Genomic DNA, 17,397 nt, shown 5'->3' with positions numbered 1-17,397 from the left:
TTTCCTTATCATTTCTAACATACAATTTACTTTTTTGGGGCAATCCTGCTGAACAGTGTTGATACTGTACCACACACCCACGGAGTGTCTGAGTACCAACAGTCACCTCAGGGCCAGTTATTGCAGAAGGGTGAGGGATTTTTTCTGTCTGCACTGCCTGATTTTTATCTGTATGAATTTTATCACTCACCAGATCATCCATTCAATCAGCAATTCAAGGTCTTCCTACAAATCAGCGTCACTTTATTACCCCAAATAACTCAGTACCATTGGCAAACTCTATCTTCTCCTGGCAGCCTCCAATTAGTCTTCCCTAATTAATTGCTAAAATCTAGGACATTTCTCTCCTGCCTATTGCCACCAGGACATCCACCCGTGGCCTCGAGACTTCCACCAGCAATTTATCACCTACATCAAAGCCCAATTCATTCTGTAAACAGGTTATTCCTCAAAGTTTACTATCCCAGAAAATACTATCTCATACCTCTCCTTTAAGTTGGCCTTTTCCTTAGGGATCCTGTCCAGAGTGTGGCACCAACTCTACCAGCCCCAAATATTTTATCCTCCCAAATGAAAAAACAACATCCAGAGAGCTTTTTTTTCAAACACTCTTCCCACAAAACAAGTTGCAGACAAAGTTTTAGGTGCATTGAAAACTCAAATATGTTCCATTCAAGTGAATTTTCAAGGAGAAATCCAATTTCTTAGAAGGAATTATGACTTCTAGGGACAGGGGTGCTGTTCCTGAGCTCTGCTGTGCCTTCAGCACCCACCTGACATGGTGTTTAGAGAAATACTGGTCTCGGGGAGCTCTGAAGAGACATTTTCAGAGCAGATTGAGAAAACAGCTGCAGGACTTATGCAAAAGGCTCAGCAGATATTGCAAAATCTTCTCCTTGTGCCTTAGACAGTCACCTGTGTCAGCACAGGAGCCACCAGCTCTACTCCTTCGGTTCCTTTCCACCTTCACTGCAGTTTTCTGCTTGCCTTTTCCATACATGGAAAAGTTCAAAATAACCCAAAAAACAGTCCCAGGAAAAAAGTCCTAACAAGGACAACGTTGCTGCAGGAAGCTTAAATTACAGTTGAGACCAAGAGCAAAGCCCTGATCACGTGCTTCCCTTCATATGCCACCCTGCAAGCACACCATGTCAAACTATGGGGGGGGGAGAAAAAAGAAAGAAACTGTTTTTTCTGAAAGTGCATTTTCTTCCCTTTAAAGGGAAAAATCCCAGCACACAGGGCTGGAATCTCGCTGTAACTTCAGGTCTGGGGGTGCCCTGACCCAGCCTGTGCATCCTTGCACAAGAGCAGTTCCAGTGACTCAGTGCAGGAGCATCACAGTCTCCAGCAGGACTTCCCAAGGCAGCAGGGCACTTGGAAAGGGAATTGTTGATATTCCTTCCTCTACCATAGTCTAGAAGTGCCTCTTTTGGGTGCAAAGAGGACCCCAGGGAGCTCAGGGACAGGAGTAAAGATGGCTTTTCTGTATTTACATAGTTGTGATGTGAGGAGGTAAGATCCCCTCCACCTTCTTCCCACAGAAATCCAGGACAAGCTGCCTGAGCTTCCACCAACGCCCCAGACAGCCTTATCTTTGCCACAGGAACATCAGACAGAAAGAAGCTGTGGACTCACCTTGGGGATTTTGGCAAACCTCCCCACTCGGGTGTCTCGGATGCTGGTGATATCCAGAATTTCCATTTCCTACAAGAGAACAAGGACAAGGAAGATGAGGAAGGGCAAAGGAGGAAGGAAAGCACTCCATCCCAGAGCCCCCAGAAGCTGCAAGGCAGGTCTGAGCCAGTGCTTTTCCCGGCAGAAGAGCTGTCCCAGCAGGAACAAGGCAGGGAGGGAAGCAATTCCCATGGAAGACTCTCCACAGCCTTCCCCAGGCAGCCCCTCCACATCCCCACTACTGGCTTGTTGTCATGTTCTTGTTTGTTCTTTTAATATCCAACCTGAATTTCCTTCCTCTGTTACTAATTTTTCTTCTCACTGTGGGTCTGGAGAACAAATTATACTTGTTGCAGCAGATAATATTATTTTCCAAGATCCCAGCACAGAACAATGTGGATACCATGTCTTCTGGCTGTATCCCCATTTTATTGTTCAGCAGGATGGGAATTTTACTCCTAATCCCACTCCTTTCTGAATCCCTAGTGCAAAAGCAGTTCACTTGACTTTAGGAGTTAATCAAAAGCATTTTCCAGGAATGTGAGACCCCCCCCCATCAAGTCTGGGTTCCCTCGTGGCAGCTTTCCCCCGTTCCCCCAGCCCCTTTTCCAGGTATCCCAGTGAGATATCTCCCTTTCCATGGGGACACCAGCTCCCTTTGCCTCACTTTGTACTCCCCTTCTCCCTGCTGGAACCCTTACAGCAGAAATTCTACCGCCCGGAGCAGACCTCAAAAGGGGGATGGGAGTGACAGAGACATCTCGAGGGGTGTGACAGTCCCCAGCCCCGTGACACTGCTCTGGAGGACACGGCTCTGGCAGTGCCTGGCCCAGCTGGCACTGGGCACAACCTCCTGGAAAGACAGAGCTCCCCAAAGCCCCTCAGGTCCCTGGCCAGGGCCTGTGCAGGACCGTCTCTGTCTCTGCATCTGCCTTGGCATGTAGGTCAGGGGGAGGAAGTGGAGCTGAACCACAGCCCTGTTCTGGAAAGCAGAAGTGAGCCCAGCCTTCCACCTCCCTCAGCCAGAGCTCCCCACCACTCGCTGCTGCTCCTCAGTGAGGAACTGAACTCTTCCCTCGTGCTGCCTCTCCCTCCCCTGCAGCAGCTGTGGCCCCTGCTCTGCTCCAGCGGTGAGGACACAGCGCCCTGGGCACTCCCCGCCCTCCAGACTGCACGTGGGCACCACAGCACCACGGTCACTGCTCTGGGCTTTTTAATTACAATGTCTAAAGCCCCAGTGAGTCAGTTAATGGACCACTGTCCAGGCTGAAGAACCCTTTGGGTGACAGGGATATCACCGTGACTGTTCTCCACGAAGCCCTTTGAAGGACACCCAAGGAGCTTTGCAGCAGTGAGATGCCAGCGTGCCAGGCAGGGAAAGGCCACGCTCACAGCCTCACCTCCTGCTCTGTCCTGGCACTGGGAAGACAAACCTGCCACGGAATAACTCCCACCCCTGTGGGGTGTTCCTGCTGAGAGGAATGGCTGGGGCAGTTTGTTCCTGAGTGCAGGACTCAGCACTTGGGGTGTTTTCATCTCACACAGACCTGACGGGCTGTTTGGAGCCCAAGGGGTGCAGTGTCAGAGCTCACCTTGTTCTGATGGGTCCAGTACACGTAAAAGCCCTTCGGATCCACTCGGAGAATCACGGGAGAAGCACTTGCTGTTTCCTGATCAAAAAAAAAACACAGGAAGAAGGTTGGCATCTGGGGTGAACTGGAGAACCCACCATGGGACACGAGGTTCCCAGTGCAAACACAGCCCCATGGACTGGCTGTGCACACGCTGTGGAAGAAGCAGCTGTGGAGACACCCACAAGATAAGATCCATTCCCATCTCCTGTGCAAGCCTGTGCTAAGAGAAGAATCAGTGTGAGCTCTTTGGAGACAGGGATGAGGATTCCTGGTGCCTCTGTGTGTCCCAGCCCCTTCACTCACTCATTGTAGAAGACTCCTCACTGCACTTGCCCTCTGGTGCCACACAAGACAGGATCATAAGGCCTATGAGCCATTTCTGGGAAGGCTCCAAATTCAACTCATGAAGCTGAAACACCCAGCTGCTGAGATGAAACCAGTAATGAAATCTGGACATTGTACCTGTCACTTGGGTTTGTCAGTTTGACACTGAACTCATTCTTTATTCCAAAGTATTTCCAGGGACCTCCAGTTCCAGATCCAATAACTTTGTTATGATGAGCTGCTCATTGCACAGCCCATCACATGTGCTCCTCTTACTCCCTGTTGTTGTTCTCCTGCTGTTCCAGGGACAGCACTGACCTGCCCAGCACCATCTCCATGTTCCCAGAGCTCTGGGACAGCATTGACCTGCCCAGCACCATCTCCATGTTCCCAGAGCTCTGGGACAGCACCGACCTGCCCAGCACCATGTCCATGTTCCCAGAGCTCTGGGACAGCACCGACCTGCCCAGCACCATGTCCATGTCCCCAGAGCTCCTGGCTGGCTCCCTGCACACGTGACCACAAGCCATGAGGAGCAGCACAGGCACTGTGCTCTTACCCAGAGCATTGTGCCATGTTCTAGATTAGCCTTATCTGCCATGGAGCAGCTCTGAAGGTCAGCTGAGGCTGCAGGGAGGCTCCTGAGCAGGGCTGTGCCAGCCTGGGGTGCCGGCAGGGTCTCCTACGGGGGGGCTCCTGGCAGCAAAAGGAATAAGGATTCTACAGAAGATGGCCCGGCAGCCACACTGGCAGCTGCTCACACTGTGGGGTTCGACTCTGGGCAGAAAGCAAGCAGTGTCTGCTAAAATGCTGTCGTCCAGAGTCTTGCAGAGATAGGAACAGTTTTGCTTCTACTACAAGGGCTAAGAGTCAGCACAGAGCAAACCCACACACATCTGCCCCACTTAAGAGGTCACCTACTACTCTGTGCCCTCCCTGGGGTTCTGAAAGGGTTCCCAAGCTGGTTCTTGAACTAAACTACTGTCCATGTCCTCTTCAGCCCGCTTGGCAGTTTGCTGGGTGCTGACCAAAGCAGAGATGCTCCTTACCCCAAGGTGTTGCAGGAACTGTGGGCCAGGTCAGAACAGCCCTGCTCATCAGGGATCCACTGCCCTCTCCTCCAGACAATGCCTTACAAAAGCTGGACAAGGTGAGGGCTCTGTAGAAACAGTGTGGGTTTGCTTTTTTTTGCTGGAAGCCCCCAGTCTAGTCCCAAACTGTACAGAGTGATGTAAGAGCCCAATCTGATCTACCTTCACTCCTCTGCCCCACTTATTGTGGAAGGAGTTCCAAACTGTTGCCAACAGCATGGCCAGGTCAACACAAAGAGAGACAGAAAACCAACACTCAGGGGTTCTAAAGCACAGCAATCCTGCAGTCTGGAGCTCTCCCCATCACCCTCTGCAGCCTGCTCTCACCCTGGATTGGGAAAGCTCGATGTGATGGAGCAACGTGACCAGAACAGCCCACTTATGGAGAAGCCTTTGTTATTGGTGGAGACCAAGCCTCCAAACTGTTTAGCTCAGGCAACCTTTTAGGAATGTTTACAAATTTGTAAACTTTAAGGAAAGATCCAGGCAGAAATGAAGCTCACGAACTCCAGTGGTTACAGCAGCAAATAAACACTTGGTGGGTCTTGGAAGCCCAACCTGGCCCACCTTAGGTTTCAAGGGAGCCTATCCCAGGAATTCCCAGTGAAGTACTTAACAGCTTCAAGTTTTGGGGAGAATGGCCTCCAAGGACCGAGCATAAAGTCAGCAGCAATTTGAGACAACTTTGGCTACTGTTATTCTCAGAAACCAGATCCCTGTTCAAATTCCAAGAAGCCCCAAGTGCACCCTGCAGGCAGTGGGCCCACGGGAAGGAGGGGGAAGGTTGCACTTTCCACTGGACCCTGGTGTCATCCTCCTGTTTATGTACTGCTAGTGGAGTAACTGGCAGTGATATTCCAACCTGTATTCCTCAGCACACATCCCCTCTGCCAGCTGCACAGCACATTGCCCTCTCATTTCTTGGTGCCCTGGACATTGTGCTGATGCTGCACACAAGTGATCTACCCCCCCACACACACTGCCTTGGGACTTCAAACTCTGTTCCAGCTTCACACCCACAAAAGCACTAATCCCTCCTGCACTGCTGCTGGAGGATCCTTCTGATCATCTCATTTGCAACACGTCAACAAGCGTGTCCCCAGATCCTGGTGAATAACCACAACCTGGGCTCCCCCCGTTTCTCACATCCCTGCTCAGCAGCAGACAATCCACCTCTTGCTCAGGTGTGTGGGTACTGGGGTGAACACACTGCTTTGCCTCCTTACAACGGTGGGAACCGTTATGTTCAAATTAACTTCTGCTCCTCACTTTCTTCCCCTCACACAGGAGGGCAGGACTGCAAACCGGCTGCTTTGAAGGTAGAGGACACAGAGTTGGAAAGAGCAGCACCCCCAAGGATCCAGCCCTGTCAAAGCACAGGCCCTTTGCCACGCTGTCACTGTGCACTTGGGAATTCCCAGAGCCAGGAGCAGGGCAGGCGTGGGAGGCCACAGCCCCCTGATCCACTCAAGCAATAGGGCCATAAGAGGAAGCAACTTGGAGCCCGATTTCCTCTCTGTCTGCAAAGCACAGTGAGCCCTTTCAGCTCTGGAGCAGATCCTACCCCTCGGGCTCCTCCGGACAATCCAAATCCAGGCTCAACATCACACAAACGTGATGTGTGTGCCTCTCATCCCAGGGAGATCCCAGCGGGATCCTCCTCAAGGGTGGACCCTGGGTCCCACCCCAGTGCTGCACAGGCAGACCCACTGCACACTCACTCCGTTTGCTTCCATCGTCCCCAACCAGAGGTGCAGCCGCCACATCCCCAACCCCTCACACACACAGTGCCCTTGATTTTAGCCCTCAGCTCTCCTGTTCTTCCCAGTTCCCTCTCCCCACGCAGGGATCTCTGCTCTCAGGTGGGACACACAACGTCCCATCCAGCACACTGAGGCTCCCCACAAACCCTGACCACACCACGGTGTCTCGGGGCCACCGCACACACAGTGTGGGGAAGCCAAGCCCCAGTACTCACATCGTCCCACTTGATGAAGCGCTCGCCCTTGCACAGGTACTCCTTCACCTCGGGGGGCTGCAGCACGGGGGTCAGCGCGGACATGGTCCCGCTGCTGTGCTTCTCAGCCTCCAGGAGCAAGGGCAGCCGCACACTCCGCTCCCGCTCGGCCCCTCTGCTCTATCTGTGCCTCTCACGTTGCAGGGCGCTCTGCCATGGCCACTGTTGGCATCGGAGAGCAAACAGCCTCTTATATCCCAGCCCAGCTCAGGAGGGGCAGGGAGCGAGGAATCTGCATTGTAAATCAGCAGCTCTCCAGGCGAGCAGAGCCTCACCCCAGGGCACCCAGCGAGGCAGGCGGTGGCCGAGGTGCCCGTGGGCAGGCGGGCGGGCACCCGCTGTGCCTCCGGAGGGACCCGCTCCTCGGAGCGGAGCTCGTGAGGCACCCGGCTCGCTCCACTTCCGCAGCTCAACTTCCTTAAGTGTTCTCTTGAGGGAGTGCAGGCATTGCCAGCAGCGCTCCGGCTGCTTCGGCAGCTGCGGTCCCGAGCGGCCCGGCCCTGGCCGCAGGCGGACTGCCCCCTCTGCGCGATGGGCCAGATATCCCGGGAAAGGAATCACTCCATCGCTGCACTGTCCAGCCTTCCTCTTACGGGCTCCTCTGAACGTCATCCAGAAAGTGAGACAGACCAGCAGAGCAGCTGGAAATTCCCCAGAGGAAATAAAACATTCCCAGAGTCCCGAGGAACTGCACTACTCTCTGGACTCACTTGAGTCTGTGGCAGACACTGTGGGACACAGAATGGGAGAGGTGGGAGAGGGGGGATTGTAGTGACGAGGCTGCAGGGAAGTGACCCAAAGCAGAAGAGGTTAAAGGCAAACAGGGCCAAGGAGTCCCTGCTCCTGACCCTGGAATGAAGGAATTCCGTGTGGGCAGCAAAGGAGGAGAGGGGCTCTGGTGGCCAATGGGCACTGGCTCCCCAGGAGCGGCTTCTGAAAGGTCCAACATGGGTAAGGTTATTTTGGTCAGAGGCAGAGCCTCACAGCTCATCAGCAGTGGAGATCACTGTGCCACTCTGGCTGGAAAGGATTCCCAGACACACAGTGGGATGTCATCCTTGTCTCCTATAAAAGCTGGGGTGTGGCACTTGTCAGTGCTCAAGAGGGACAAGAGGCTGTCAGAGGTAGCACAGATTCTCTGAGCAGGGGGACAGCCCCCCCACTGTGCCACGGCAGCCAGCTGCAGGTTTTATTCCCTCCTTCCCAGCCCTGATGGACCCAGTTGGGTAAGTCTGGTGCTTTGGAGCAGCCTGGACAGCCAGGAATGCAGCCTGAAGGAATCCTAAGGGCATTCTCAGGTGTTAGTGGCACAAGGCAGGAGAGATTAAGTACTGTACCAAGTTCTCCAGTTGTAAAACAACAAAGAAGGCAGGAATCAGAGATTCCTGAAAAGGAAACAGAGAACCCTGAACAAACCCAACATCCTTTGTACATGTCCTTAAAGGGTTTATCTGTACAGCAAACTGGGAATAAGAGCTTCCATGTTTCCAGCTCTCATTGTGTTTTATGCACTTACTAACACACATTGCACTTTTCCTCAGACCTCTGGCCTCACAGCTGAGTCACACCCGTGGCATTAAGCTTCCTTTGCACGTGCCATGTGGGTCACTGGGGAATTCCAGGCCCAGCCACGGCAGGGTCACAGGATCCCCCACTCAGGGAATGCTGTTACTCCCAAGCAGAGAAGCAGCAGGTGACAGAGGGGTCAACGAGGACTGAAAGTTCTCCACCCTCCCCTGATCCCTTCTCCAAGGTCAGAGCAGCTCCAGGGCTTCTTCCCTTTGAATTAGGGAGCAGCAGGGGGAGGGACAGAGAGCATCAATCTTGCTCAGAGGTGCTGTTCTCCCAGCCTCCGGAACACTGACAGCACTGCAGGAAGGCCCTGGAGGGAGGTCACAGTGAGAGGTGGGATGAGCTTTGCCACCTGGTACTGCTGAGGGCAGGTGAGATCAGTCACAGCTACTGGATCCAGTGGCCTGTCTGATATTTAGCACAGTTATCACAGCTCTGTGATCCCAGGGTGCTTCCAGCCAGAAGCAGGACCTCCCAGAAAAGCTGCTCCTGTCCTGCCTTCCCTCAGACCAGGACAGTCAACAGCTTTCTCTATCTCACCAACCAACCTGAAGGAAGTAAGAATCCTGCCACAGCTTTGCTCACATGTCACTCAAGGGCGGCTTTCCCTAAGGAATAAACCCCTAAAATAATCACATAATAAATAAAACAATAATAATTAAGACCCAACCAAACACAAGCAGCATGAAGAGCAGTGCCCAAGTCCTGCGAGGCCACACGGTGCCACAGCATCAAGGTCCCGCTTGCACAAAGCTGGTCCCCAAAGCTGCAGCTCCCTCCTTTTTGCCCAGCCCAGCCTCCTTATCTTCCATTTCCCAGTGCCTGCTGTGTGGGAGCCTCTGTCCCCACAGGGGCTGATGGAGCAGCAATAGGATGAAGCAGCAGTCCTGCCCTCCGTGCACAGCTCTGCTATCGGAGCGGGCGGGAGCAGCGCTTGCTTATTCCAACCACTCTTCCTCTCCTCTCTCCAGCAAGGCCATCATCCAGGGCACACCCATCCTACATCCCTCACCTTCACCACTGGGCATCCCACCAGCTGCTGCAACAGTTTTGATATGCAAAAATTTCCCTCTTTTCTTTTTTTTTTTTTAGTGCAGGCTCTTCCTTGTCGCCCTGTCCTACCTATCCCGCAGGCTCTGCCTCCCCCAGCATCACCCTTCAGATATTTTAGGAGACAAGGTCTGCAGACACCGATTTAAGCCACGGTGTTAAACGCCCCTGACTGGATGGCTCCCGACTTCTAGGGAATTATCGTGTAACCTCAACCCCAGTTTACTCCTGGCACGCACATAATCCCTAAGAAATCTCTCCGGGCGCTGTTCCGTGCTAATGACACTTTGCCATGTGTAATGCTGTCCTCTAGTGAAGAGCCGTGACACTGCACAGCAGGGCGAACTCCCAGCTCCCCAAAGCCCGGGCCCTCCCGCTGCTCCCGGGGCTGCTCTGCCCTCGGGGCCCTGGCATTCCGGGAAGGATTAACGACACCTTTAAAACCGCAAAGGCCAGTATTTGCCAACCACCTCTGGAGAGCAGAACCGTTGACTGGGCGTGCAGGGGTGTATTTTGTGTCCTACTTTGAGCCCAAACCACAAAGTCAGGGATCCCTGACAGCTCCCAGCGTGACTCCAGCTTGATCTGCACAAGTCAGAGGGCAGCAGACCACAGCACGGGGAGACAAGCGGCCACAGATGCCACAATACCATAAAAGCAGTGAGAACTTGTACAAAACCCCAAAAATTATCTGCTCAGCCACTGGGACATGGTTGGACCCATAATTGAGTGTTCTCTGGGCAGGAGTACATTGTGTTTACAGCACTGGTGGCTCTGTGCCTGTTTCCCAGCGGTGCAGTGAGTGCTGCAAGCAGGACCACATGCTCCTGAAACATCCCATAAACCAGACCAAAAACCTGCTTTTGTAATGTCCAGCCTCAACCTACAGCATTCCCATCCTCCCTGCACAGGCCTTGGCACACCATATTCCAAGCACTCCTTGAGGTGAAATGTGCTTGTGAAGCAACGACACGTTCAGGTTTAGTGCCATGGCAAAGAATGCACAGTCTCCACTGGTTTCACTGAAGAGTGCAACATCAGAGATTCCAAAGGTTTTCAGGCAAAGGACCACTCTGAGCCCTCACTAAGGTCTCCCTGGATCACACCCTGTGTCCAGGGAGGGTGACTGAGGCCAGTGATGAGCAGGTGGATACATCTGTGGCATTGCTCCTTCTACTGCTGCTCTCCAGGAGCCTCACCAGGGAATGTCCTTCTTTGACCTTGTTTATTGTGGTTTATGCATTTTCCACAGATTTTGTAGCCATGGTGAGTAATCACTGCCAAGGGGAACTGAGGCTGCCCCATCCCTGGAAGTGTCCAAGGCCAGGTTGGACAGGGCTTGGAGCAACCTGGGATAGTAGAAAGTGTCCCTGCCCATGGCAGGGGGTGGGACTGGATGGGCTTTAAGGTCCCTTCCAACCCAAACCATCCCAGGCTTCCATGATTTTAAATCATCTGCTGTCTTTATAGAGGTCAAAATTAGATCTTGGAAATTATTTTCTTTATTTTATCAAATTACAAGGCCAGGAACAAACAGCACACAAACTGGGTCCAGATTCTTAGAAAGGAGGTCCCAGGAAACATTTAACATTGGATGCAGTTCCTAACATGTTTTTATTTTTGAGCAGTCAGATAAACATGGGACCAGAAACAAACAGCATGTGGAAGGAGAATTGCTGAAGGACAAGAAAGGTCATTCTACAGCATTCAGCTGTATCAGAGGTTCCACACAGTGAAGCATGTTCCCAAAAAGCAGGGCAGCTTCCCTGCTGGAAAGCCCAGCCCTGGCCCATGTGAGCACCTGGGGCACACAGGGCTGGGGTGCAGGGCACGTTTGATTTAATTCTGCACCATTTCTGGTCTCCTGGACTGCAGGAAAGGAGCAGCTGGTCCCAGGCTCCCACCACCCCCACAGTGTTCTCCAGCTGACAATGATACACATGTCCTGGTCCACAGAACACTGAGGAATAATCCTGTTCCATAACCACATCCAGGTGAACACCTCTGCGGAAAATGCATATATCCAGAGGAGTGGGGGGTTATCAAAGCACTGGATCTGGAAGAAACACTTCCCTGAGCAGTGGCTGTAAGACAAGTTTTATTTAGCTGAAGACAAGTGGGGTTCCTTTTTAACACCATGTTGAACTCATTGCCAACAGACCTTTCCCCTGTTCACAGGTGTACAATGAACTTGCTGATGATATTTTCCACATTTTCTGCTCTTGGAAGCATCAGAACAGCCTCTCTCCTGGAACCTTTCAGCTCTATTTCCATCAGAGTCTGAACCAGGATGGCAAAAGTGTGAAAACAGGAAGATGCATCAAGTCAGAATCAGCTCCAGCAGAACTGGGAGAGGTTTCAGGCTGCTATTTTAATTGAGGCAAATAACTCTGCCTTGCATGGGGTTACCAAGATGAGTCCAGGCCATTTTCCTTATTCAGCTCCGAAAGCCAGGGACACAGAAATGGAGGGAGCCAGGCAGTAACAGCCACTTTCGAGGTTTTCTCTGCAAGAAGAAACTACCCCATGCTCAGGACATATTAACACATTCAAAGCTTTGTTGTTTCAAATAAGGGGAAACCTCATGTCCTCCTCAAATATAAAAGAATCTATTTGATTTTTAAAGCAGTTAAAACAGCACCTTGCCTTAGTGTAACTCAGCAAGGACCCAACTTAAGCCAAGTCAAGCTGACTTTGAAGAATGAACAAGTTGTTTGGTGTAACAGAATTTGGCTGCACAGGTGACCACCAGAGACCCTCGATGGAGCCCCTCAGAGACCTTATAAGGATTTGTGTATATGGTAACAGGTGTTGGGGAATGTCCTGGATATGTAACAGGAATGCAGGGAGTGAAAATGAACAGTCCTGTAGTGCTGCCATATCAGCTGCAGTGGAGATACCCCTGTGAGCACCTGGGGAGCTGAGTGCCAGGGCAGCCAGTGTGCTGTGACCACACAGTGCATTGTAATCAAGGAATGCCTGGCTCCTAAAACTCACCAGTTGAGTCTTAGAGCTTTATTTTAAGAGCCAATTTTAGGCAACACTGAGGATAACAAAATGGCTCAAAACGGGCTTCCCCACATTGATGATACAAGGCTGGAGCTGCCCTGAGCTCCCCGGAGCTTTCTGCCCAAGGCCTCAGTCCCGGGCAAGCCCAGTAAAAACCTGCTGTGGTATCTCAAATTCAGCATCACTTTTAGCACCTTCCCCACTCCCATAACCTCTGCAGAGCACTGTCCTAGTCAGTGCAAGACCGTGGGTTGTGCCAGCTTCACTGTCACAGTTAAATCAGAGCTGAAGGAAATAAAAGGACATCCCCAACCTTCCCCATCTGCTCTTGGATTAACAAGTGAAACTGCACCTTCCCACATGAGACACATTTCAGTGTGTAAGAGGAAAATGCTAGAGAGGAACAGAAACAGATTCCCTGCAGGCTCCAACAGGAGGCTGGAGCAGCAGTGAGAAATAGAGTATTTCCTGTAGAAGGGCAGCCAGCAGAGCTTGAGAGATGCCCCTGTCAAGAGCAGGGACCTTCTCTGTGACAGCAGGCTCCAGCCTAGCAGAGTACTTGCTCAAGGACTTCAGTGCAGAAAGATTAATTTAAACAAACTATTCCATCCTTTAAACACTAGGAGGCAGGTAGAAAGATCTCATCCATCTCCCTCCTCCCCAGCTCACAAATGTGACCAAGGAGATACTGTAAAGTTTAAACATCAACACAGAGCCAATAAAAAAGTTACGAGTCTCTATAATCTGCCCAGAGGCCTCTGTGAACAACACACAGTCACCCACCTCCCAGGCATCCCATCCAGTGCCCTGCTACTCCAGAAGCAGGGGCTGCACAGAGGCAGTACCTCAGGCCAGCAATCTTCCCTTAATGAAGTCTTCCCAGCACTCAGATGCTATCCACAGACTCCGAGCATGGGAAATCAATAACACAGGTTTATTTAGCTCCATCCTTCAGGGGCCCTTGGAGAGCAGGCAAACATCCCACTGCAGCAAGGCAGCAGCAGGGTTCAGGCCACGCTGCTCACTCAGGGAGGTGGAACTCCCAAGCCTCCAACAGGAGATCTGTCTCAGCACCCGTGGTTTTAACAACACTCAGGTGTAAGGCAGCGAGTAAACACATTTTCTAGTGGACCCTCAGACCCAACAAGTCAAAATTAAAGCAGTATTAAAGTATCTTGTAAAGAACAGGACCCTGCAGAGTAGTTTTTGGGCTGTGGTGGGAGGAAGGCTGCCCGAGGGTTGCAGAGCTCTCCTGCCTTGGCACATAGTTCCAGTGTGCACCACGTGCCTCAAGTGAGTGATCTCTTGTGCTCTTTAGGAGGAAATTCCAGACAGGAGTAATTTGTCAGCTTCGTCTGGTGTCAGACACAGTCCCTGACTTCACAAGACCCCAGAGCTCCAATCCTGCACCACAGGAGCCCGCTCAGAGCACAGCCTGGAATCTCTGCTAATGCTCCAAGGACAAAGAAAACATCTTGACTGCAGCTCTGGCTCCTGGCTCTCACTTGCCTTAGTGAGGTTGTTAGCAAGGAACTCTGTTTGGGAACAGAAGGCACACACCTGCTGGCAGCTGCCTGCAGAGAAGCTCACACCCAGTTACTTGTTCACAGTAAAAAGAAAAGCTTTCACCTGACTTTGGCAAAAGCCAAGACTTCACAACATTTAATGAACACAAGCCTGGGCTTACTCAGAGCCACGAGAGCGGAGGGTTGGCAGGGAGGAGAGAGCCTTGAGAACACTGAATTTCTGTAATAATACCATGGCACTGTGTGTTCCAGCAAGGGCAGGTCTCCACTGCAGGCATGAATGAGCCACAAATAAATGCAGGGGGGAGGTGAAGCTGTTGGGCTGAAGGCAGAACACCTCTGGAATGACACACTGGGATCTCAACCACACCATGCTCACACAGTTGCTGGGAATGTTCTTACAACTCCCCTGCATGTCCTTAGCCAGTCCAGTCTGGCTCCCAGGACAGTCTGAAAATGCAGGAAGACATCCTGGACTAGACAAGCATCAGAATCATCAAAACTGCCAAGACCTCAGTCAGCCCCACAAGAACTGCCTGTACGTGTCAATCCTCTCCCCCAGAAATTCCAGAATGGGAATTAAGCCAGAGCATAGGGAAAGGACTTGTGAGAAGTAGCAACTCATCATCATTTCACTTGCTGAATGGAAGAGGAGAAGCAAGGGGAGAACGGGCTGGACCAAACCCATCACTGAGGGAAAACACATTGAAAAATTACTAGAAAATCCGTTTTGTAAGAATTGCTATAAATTCACACCTATAATTCAACCTAAACTTATACAGTCCAAGGGAACGTGTGAATAGAATGTGCAGTACACCACAGAAAAGGCAATTCTGTAACTCAGGGAAGCTCTGCCAGCAGGGCATCATCAGTTAATGCAGTCCAGGTGTGACTGTGACTCCAGCTCGTGTGCTCAGGTGTGGGACATTGGGCTTGACGAGGAGAATACAATCACCTGTAAGCAATGAGGGCAGGAGACACACAGGGCACAAAGAAAGGCCCCAGTACCTTCTAACAAACATTCCCCAGGTGCACAGCAACATTTCATCAATGTTAAATACTTCAGGAGGCTACAGCAAGTCTATCTACAGCTCAAAATCATTTGGGTTGGAAGGGAACCTGAAAAACCATCTAGTCCAACTACCCAGCCAAGGGCAATGAGCCCCCTCTGCCCTGAACAGGCAGGTTTAGTCTCCAAATTCCTTTGCCCCTGTCAGAACAATCAGCCAGGCACCCCACACTGAGCCCCTTCCAGGTGCTCCTTTTGCTGCTGGACACTGGGGCTCCCAGCCCTGCCCAGTCAGTGCACACAGACCCACAGCAGTGCTCCCCCTCCACATGCAGACAGCAGCCCTGCAGCCTCTGGCCAACACAATCCACCTCTTCCAAAAGTTACAGCTACTTTGAAGCTACTCCATTTATTCCCTAACATATCTTCTGCCTCACGAGTCTTCCTCAGAGCTGCAAGCTCTGTACTTCTTCCTGCAAAAACTTTTCCCTCCCTCCCAACTTTCCTCTCACAATTTTCCTGCAACTGGGAGTATGGCATTGAAGGCAAACCCCTTCTACCATATGGGAGCACAAATAAAATGCTGCTGTTAATTCAAAACTCACTCACTTTCTCTGAAGCCTCTCTGGGTAACAGGCAGGTCTCCAGCTACTGTTGCCTCCTCCAGAACTGCAAGTCCTGGTTTACAAGAAGTTCCTGCTGCAACTACCACACCTGAGATTGAAAGGAGGAAGAAAATTATTGTAAAACAAGCAGCTACATCATTCCCATAAAGAAAACAAAGCTAATTTATACCCTAAATTGGTGGTTTAGTTGTCTTTTCAACATGAGAATATAATGCTTTTGTAGGGAACTAACACCTGGGGAGTGATGTGAACCCATGCTTTAAGAGGAGGTTTAGATTGTATCAATAACAGGTTTGGGACGAGGCCAGCTCGGAGAAAGCCTTTCGCTCTAAAACTTGCTCCTTGGCTCGGGCACCCTTCCAGCCTCACAGAGGGTGCAGGCAGCACGTACCTGCAGCAGGGGGGCACCAAGAAGTAACTCCAAGGGGCCAGGGTAGAGAGGGGCCTCCTGACCTCCTCCAGCTCCGGGCGCGTGCCAGGAGCCTTCACTGCGGCCCGGGGAGGAACTAAACCATCACCTGCCTCTCTCCGCAACGAGGGGCTCCCGGAGGCTGGGCAGCTCTGCGGGGCACTGGCGGACGGGAGGGGGCAGCCCTCTGCCGGGAGTCCTTTTAAAGGTGCTCCGCCCCTTGCCCGCCCTCCTCTCCCGCCCTCCCTGCCGTGTCCCCTCCCTCGGTCCCCTCCCCTGGGGGCGGTGTTGCCCCCTTCGCACCGCCCCTCGCCCCCGGCGGGGCAGCGCGGGCAGCGGCACCGGCGGCGGCGCGGGCGGTACCGGCATGTCCTGAGCGGCGGCGGCGGCCGATCCGGGCCGGAGCCAGCACGGAGGGCTCGGTGGAGCAGCGGGCCAAGGGCCGGGCCCCGATGAAGGAGAAGGAGGCGGGCGCGGAGCGGGGCAAGCCCGCCACTTACACCGGGGACAAGAAGGCGCGCATGGCGGCCAAGACCAACAAGAAGTGGGTGCGCCTGGCCACCGTGCTGGCCTACGTGCTGTCCGTCTCGCTGGCCGCCATCGTGCTCGCCGTCTACTACAGCCTCATCTGGCAGCCGGTGCGCGGCACCGGCGGCTCCTCCGGCCCCGGCCCCGCCGCCGCCACCCCCGCGCAGCTCCGCGCCGGACCCACGGCGGGGCCTCCGCCCGCGCCGCCGCGCCCCGGGCCCGGCCCCCGCCCCGCCGCCACCGGCACCGCCACCGGCCCGCCCGCCGCCGCCACCCCGCCCGGCCCCGCAGCCCCCGATGGGAGCAGCCCCTGATGGGGGCTGAGGCCGCTCCGCCGGCGATGGAGAGCGAGGGCCCGGCCCAGCACGGAGAGCGAGGGCTCGGCCGCCCCCGCGGCACCGCGGAGCGCCGGGACACGGAGCGGACACTGAGCGGACACTGACCTGGCACTGGCTCGGCCCCGCCGGAGTCGGCGGAACTGCGGTATCTTCTTTTCCCCCCTCCGTTTGTCCTCGAAAGGGAATTTTGTGGCTTCGTTTCCTTCCTCACCAGGGCTAGCTTCTCCCGTTGAACCCGCATCGAATTCCTGCGCTGTTTATGCCAGTCTGTTACCTATACAAGGATACCGGTGTCCAAAATTCCTCACTATTTACAGGATCAGCTGGGAACAATACGAATTTAGAGGCTGTAATCCGTTGTTTAAGTAAAACCAGTTTTGTTTAACGATGAGCATAAACTTATTTAAAATATGTGGAAGGTAAATTGACTTGTTTACTATATTAAAATATTTTCCCAATATGAAAGTCTCTGTAACACAGTATGTTCTCTTCGGTGGTGGGAGGAGGAATGCTGAACTGGAAGGGCTCTTGAGTAGCACAAATTTGGCTGCTGCAATGGGAACTGTGGTCTATGATGTTGATTCATT

General features: G+C 52.8%; 2 protein-coding genes across 3 annotated transcripts in view; one reads left to right on the top strand and one right to left on the bottom strand.

The window, feature by feature from the left end:
• Positions 1-16,074, bottom strand: part of PLCB2 (phospholipase C beta 2) — a 48,025-nt gene extending 31,951 nt beyond the window's left edge. Inside the window, exons 1-4 of one of the 2 annotated variants that reach the window (XM_064659956.1) lie at positions 15,927-16,074; positions 15,519-15,623; positions 3,270-3,347; positions 1,639-1,707 (exon numbers count right to left, since the gene is read on the bottom strand). In XM_064659956.1, coding sequence (XP_064516026.1) covers positions 1,639-1,704 — 66 coding nt within the window. In that variant the 5' untranslated portion in view covers positions 1,705-1,707; positions 3,270-3,347; positions 15,519-15,623; positions 15,927-16,074. Of the gene's footprint in view, positions 1-1,638; positions 1,708-3,269; positions 3,348-6,704; positions 7,303-15,518; positions 15,624-15,926 lie in introns of those variants that run through there. The other variant, XM_064659955.1, reaches the window with a different exon arrangement.
• A 169-nt stretch (positions 16,075-16,243) lies between these two features.
• INAFM2 (InaF motif containing 2) lies at positions 16,244-17,275 on the top strand. The gene has a single exon (XM_064660044.1). It carries the CDS (start codon positions 16,397-16,399, stop codon positions 16,784-16,786), a length of 390 nt encoding a protein of 129 aa, XP_064516114.1. The 5' UTR covers positions 16,244-16,396; the 3' UTR covers positions 16,787-17,275.
• The last annotated feature ends 122 nt before the right edge of the window (positions 17,276-17,397 follow it).

The sequence above is a fragment of the Pseudopipra pipra genome, chromosome 6 (assembly GCF_036250125.1).
Source record: "Pseudopipra pipra isolate bDixPip1 chromosome 6, bDixPip1.hap1, whole genome shotgun sequence".
In the NCBI taxonomy this organism is placed as follows: Eukaryota; Metazoa; Chordata; class Aves; order Passeriformes; family Pipridae; genus Pseudopipra; species Pseudopipra pipra.
This window is presented reverse-complemented; position numbering and strand designations above follow the sequence as displayed.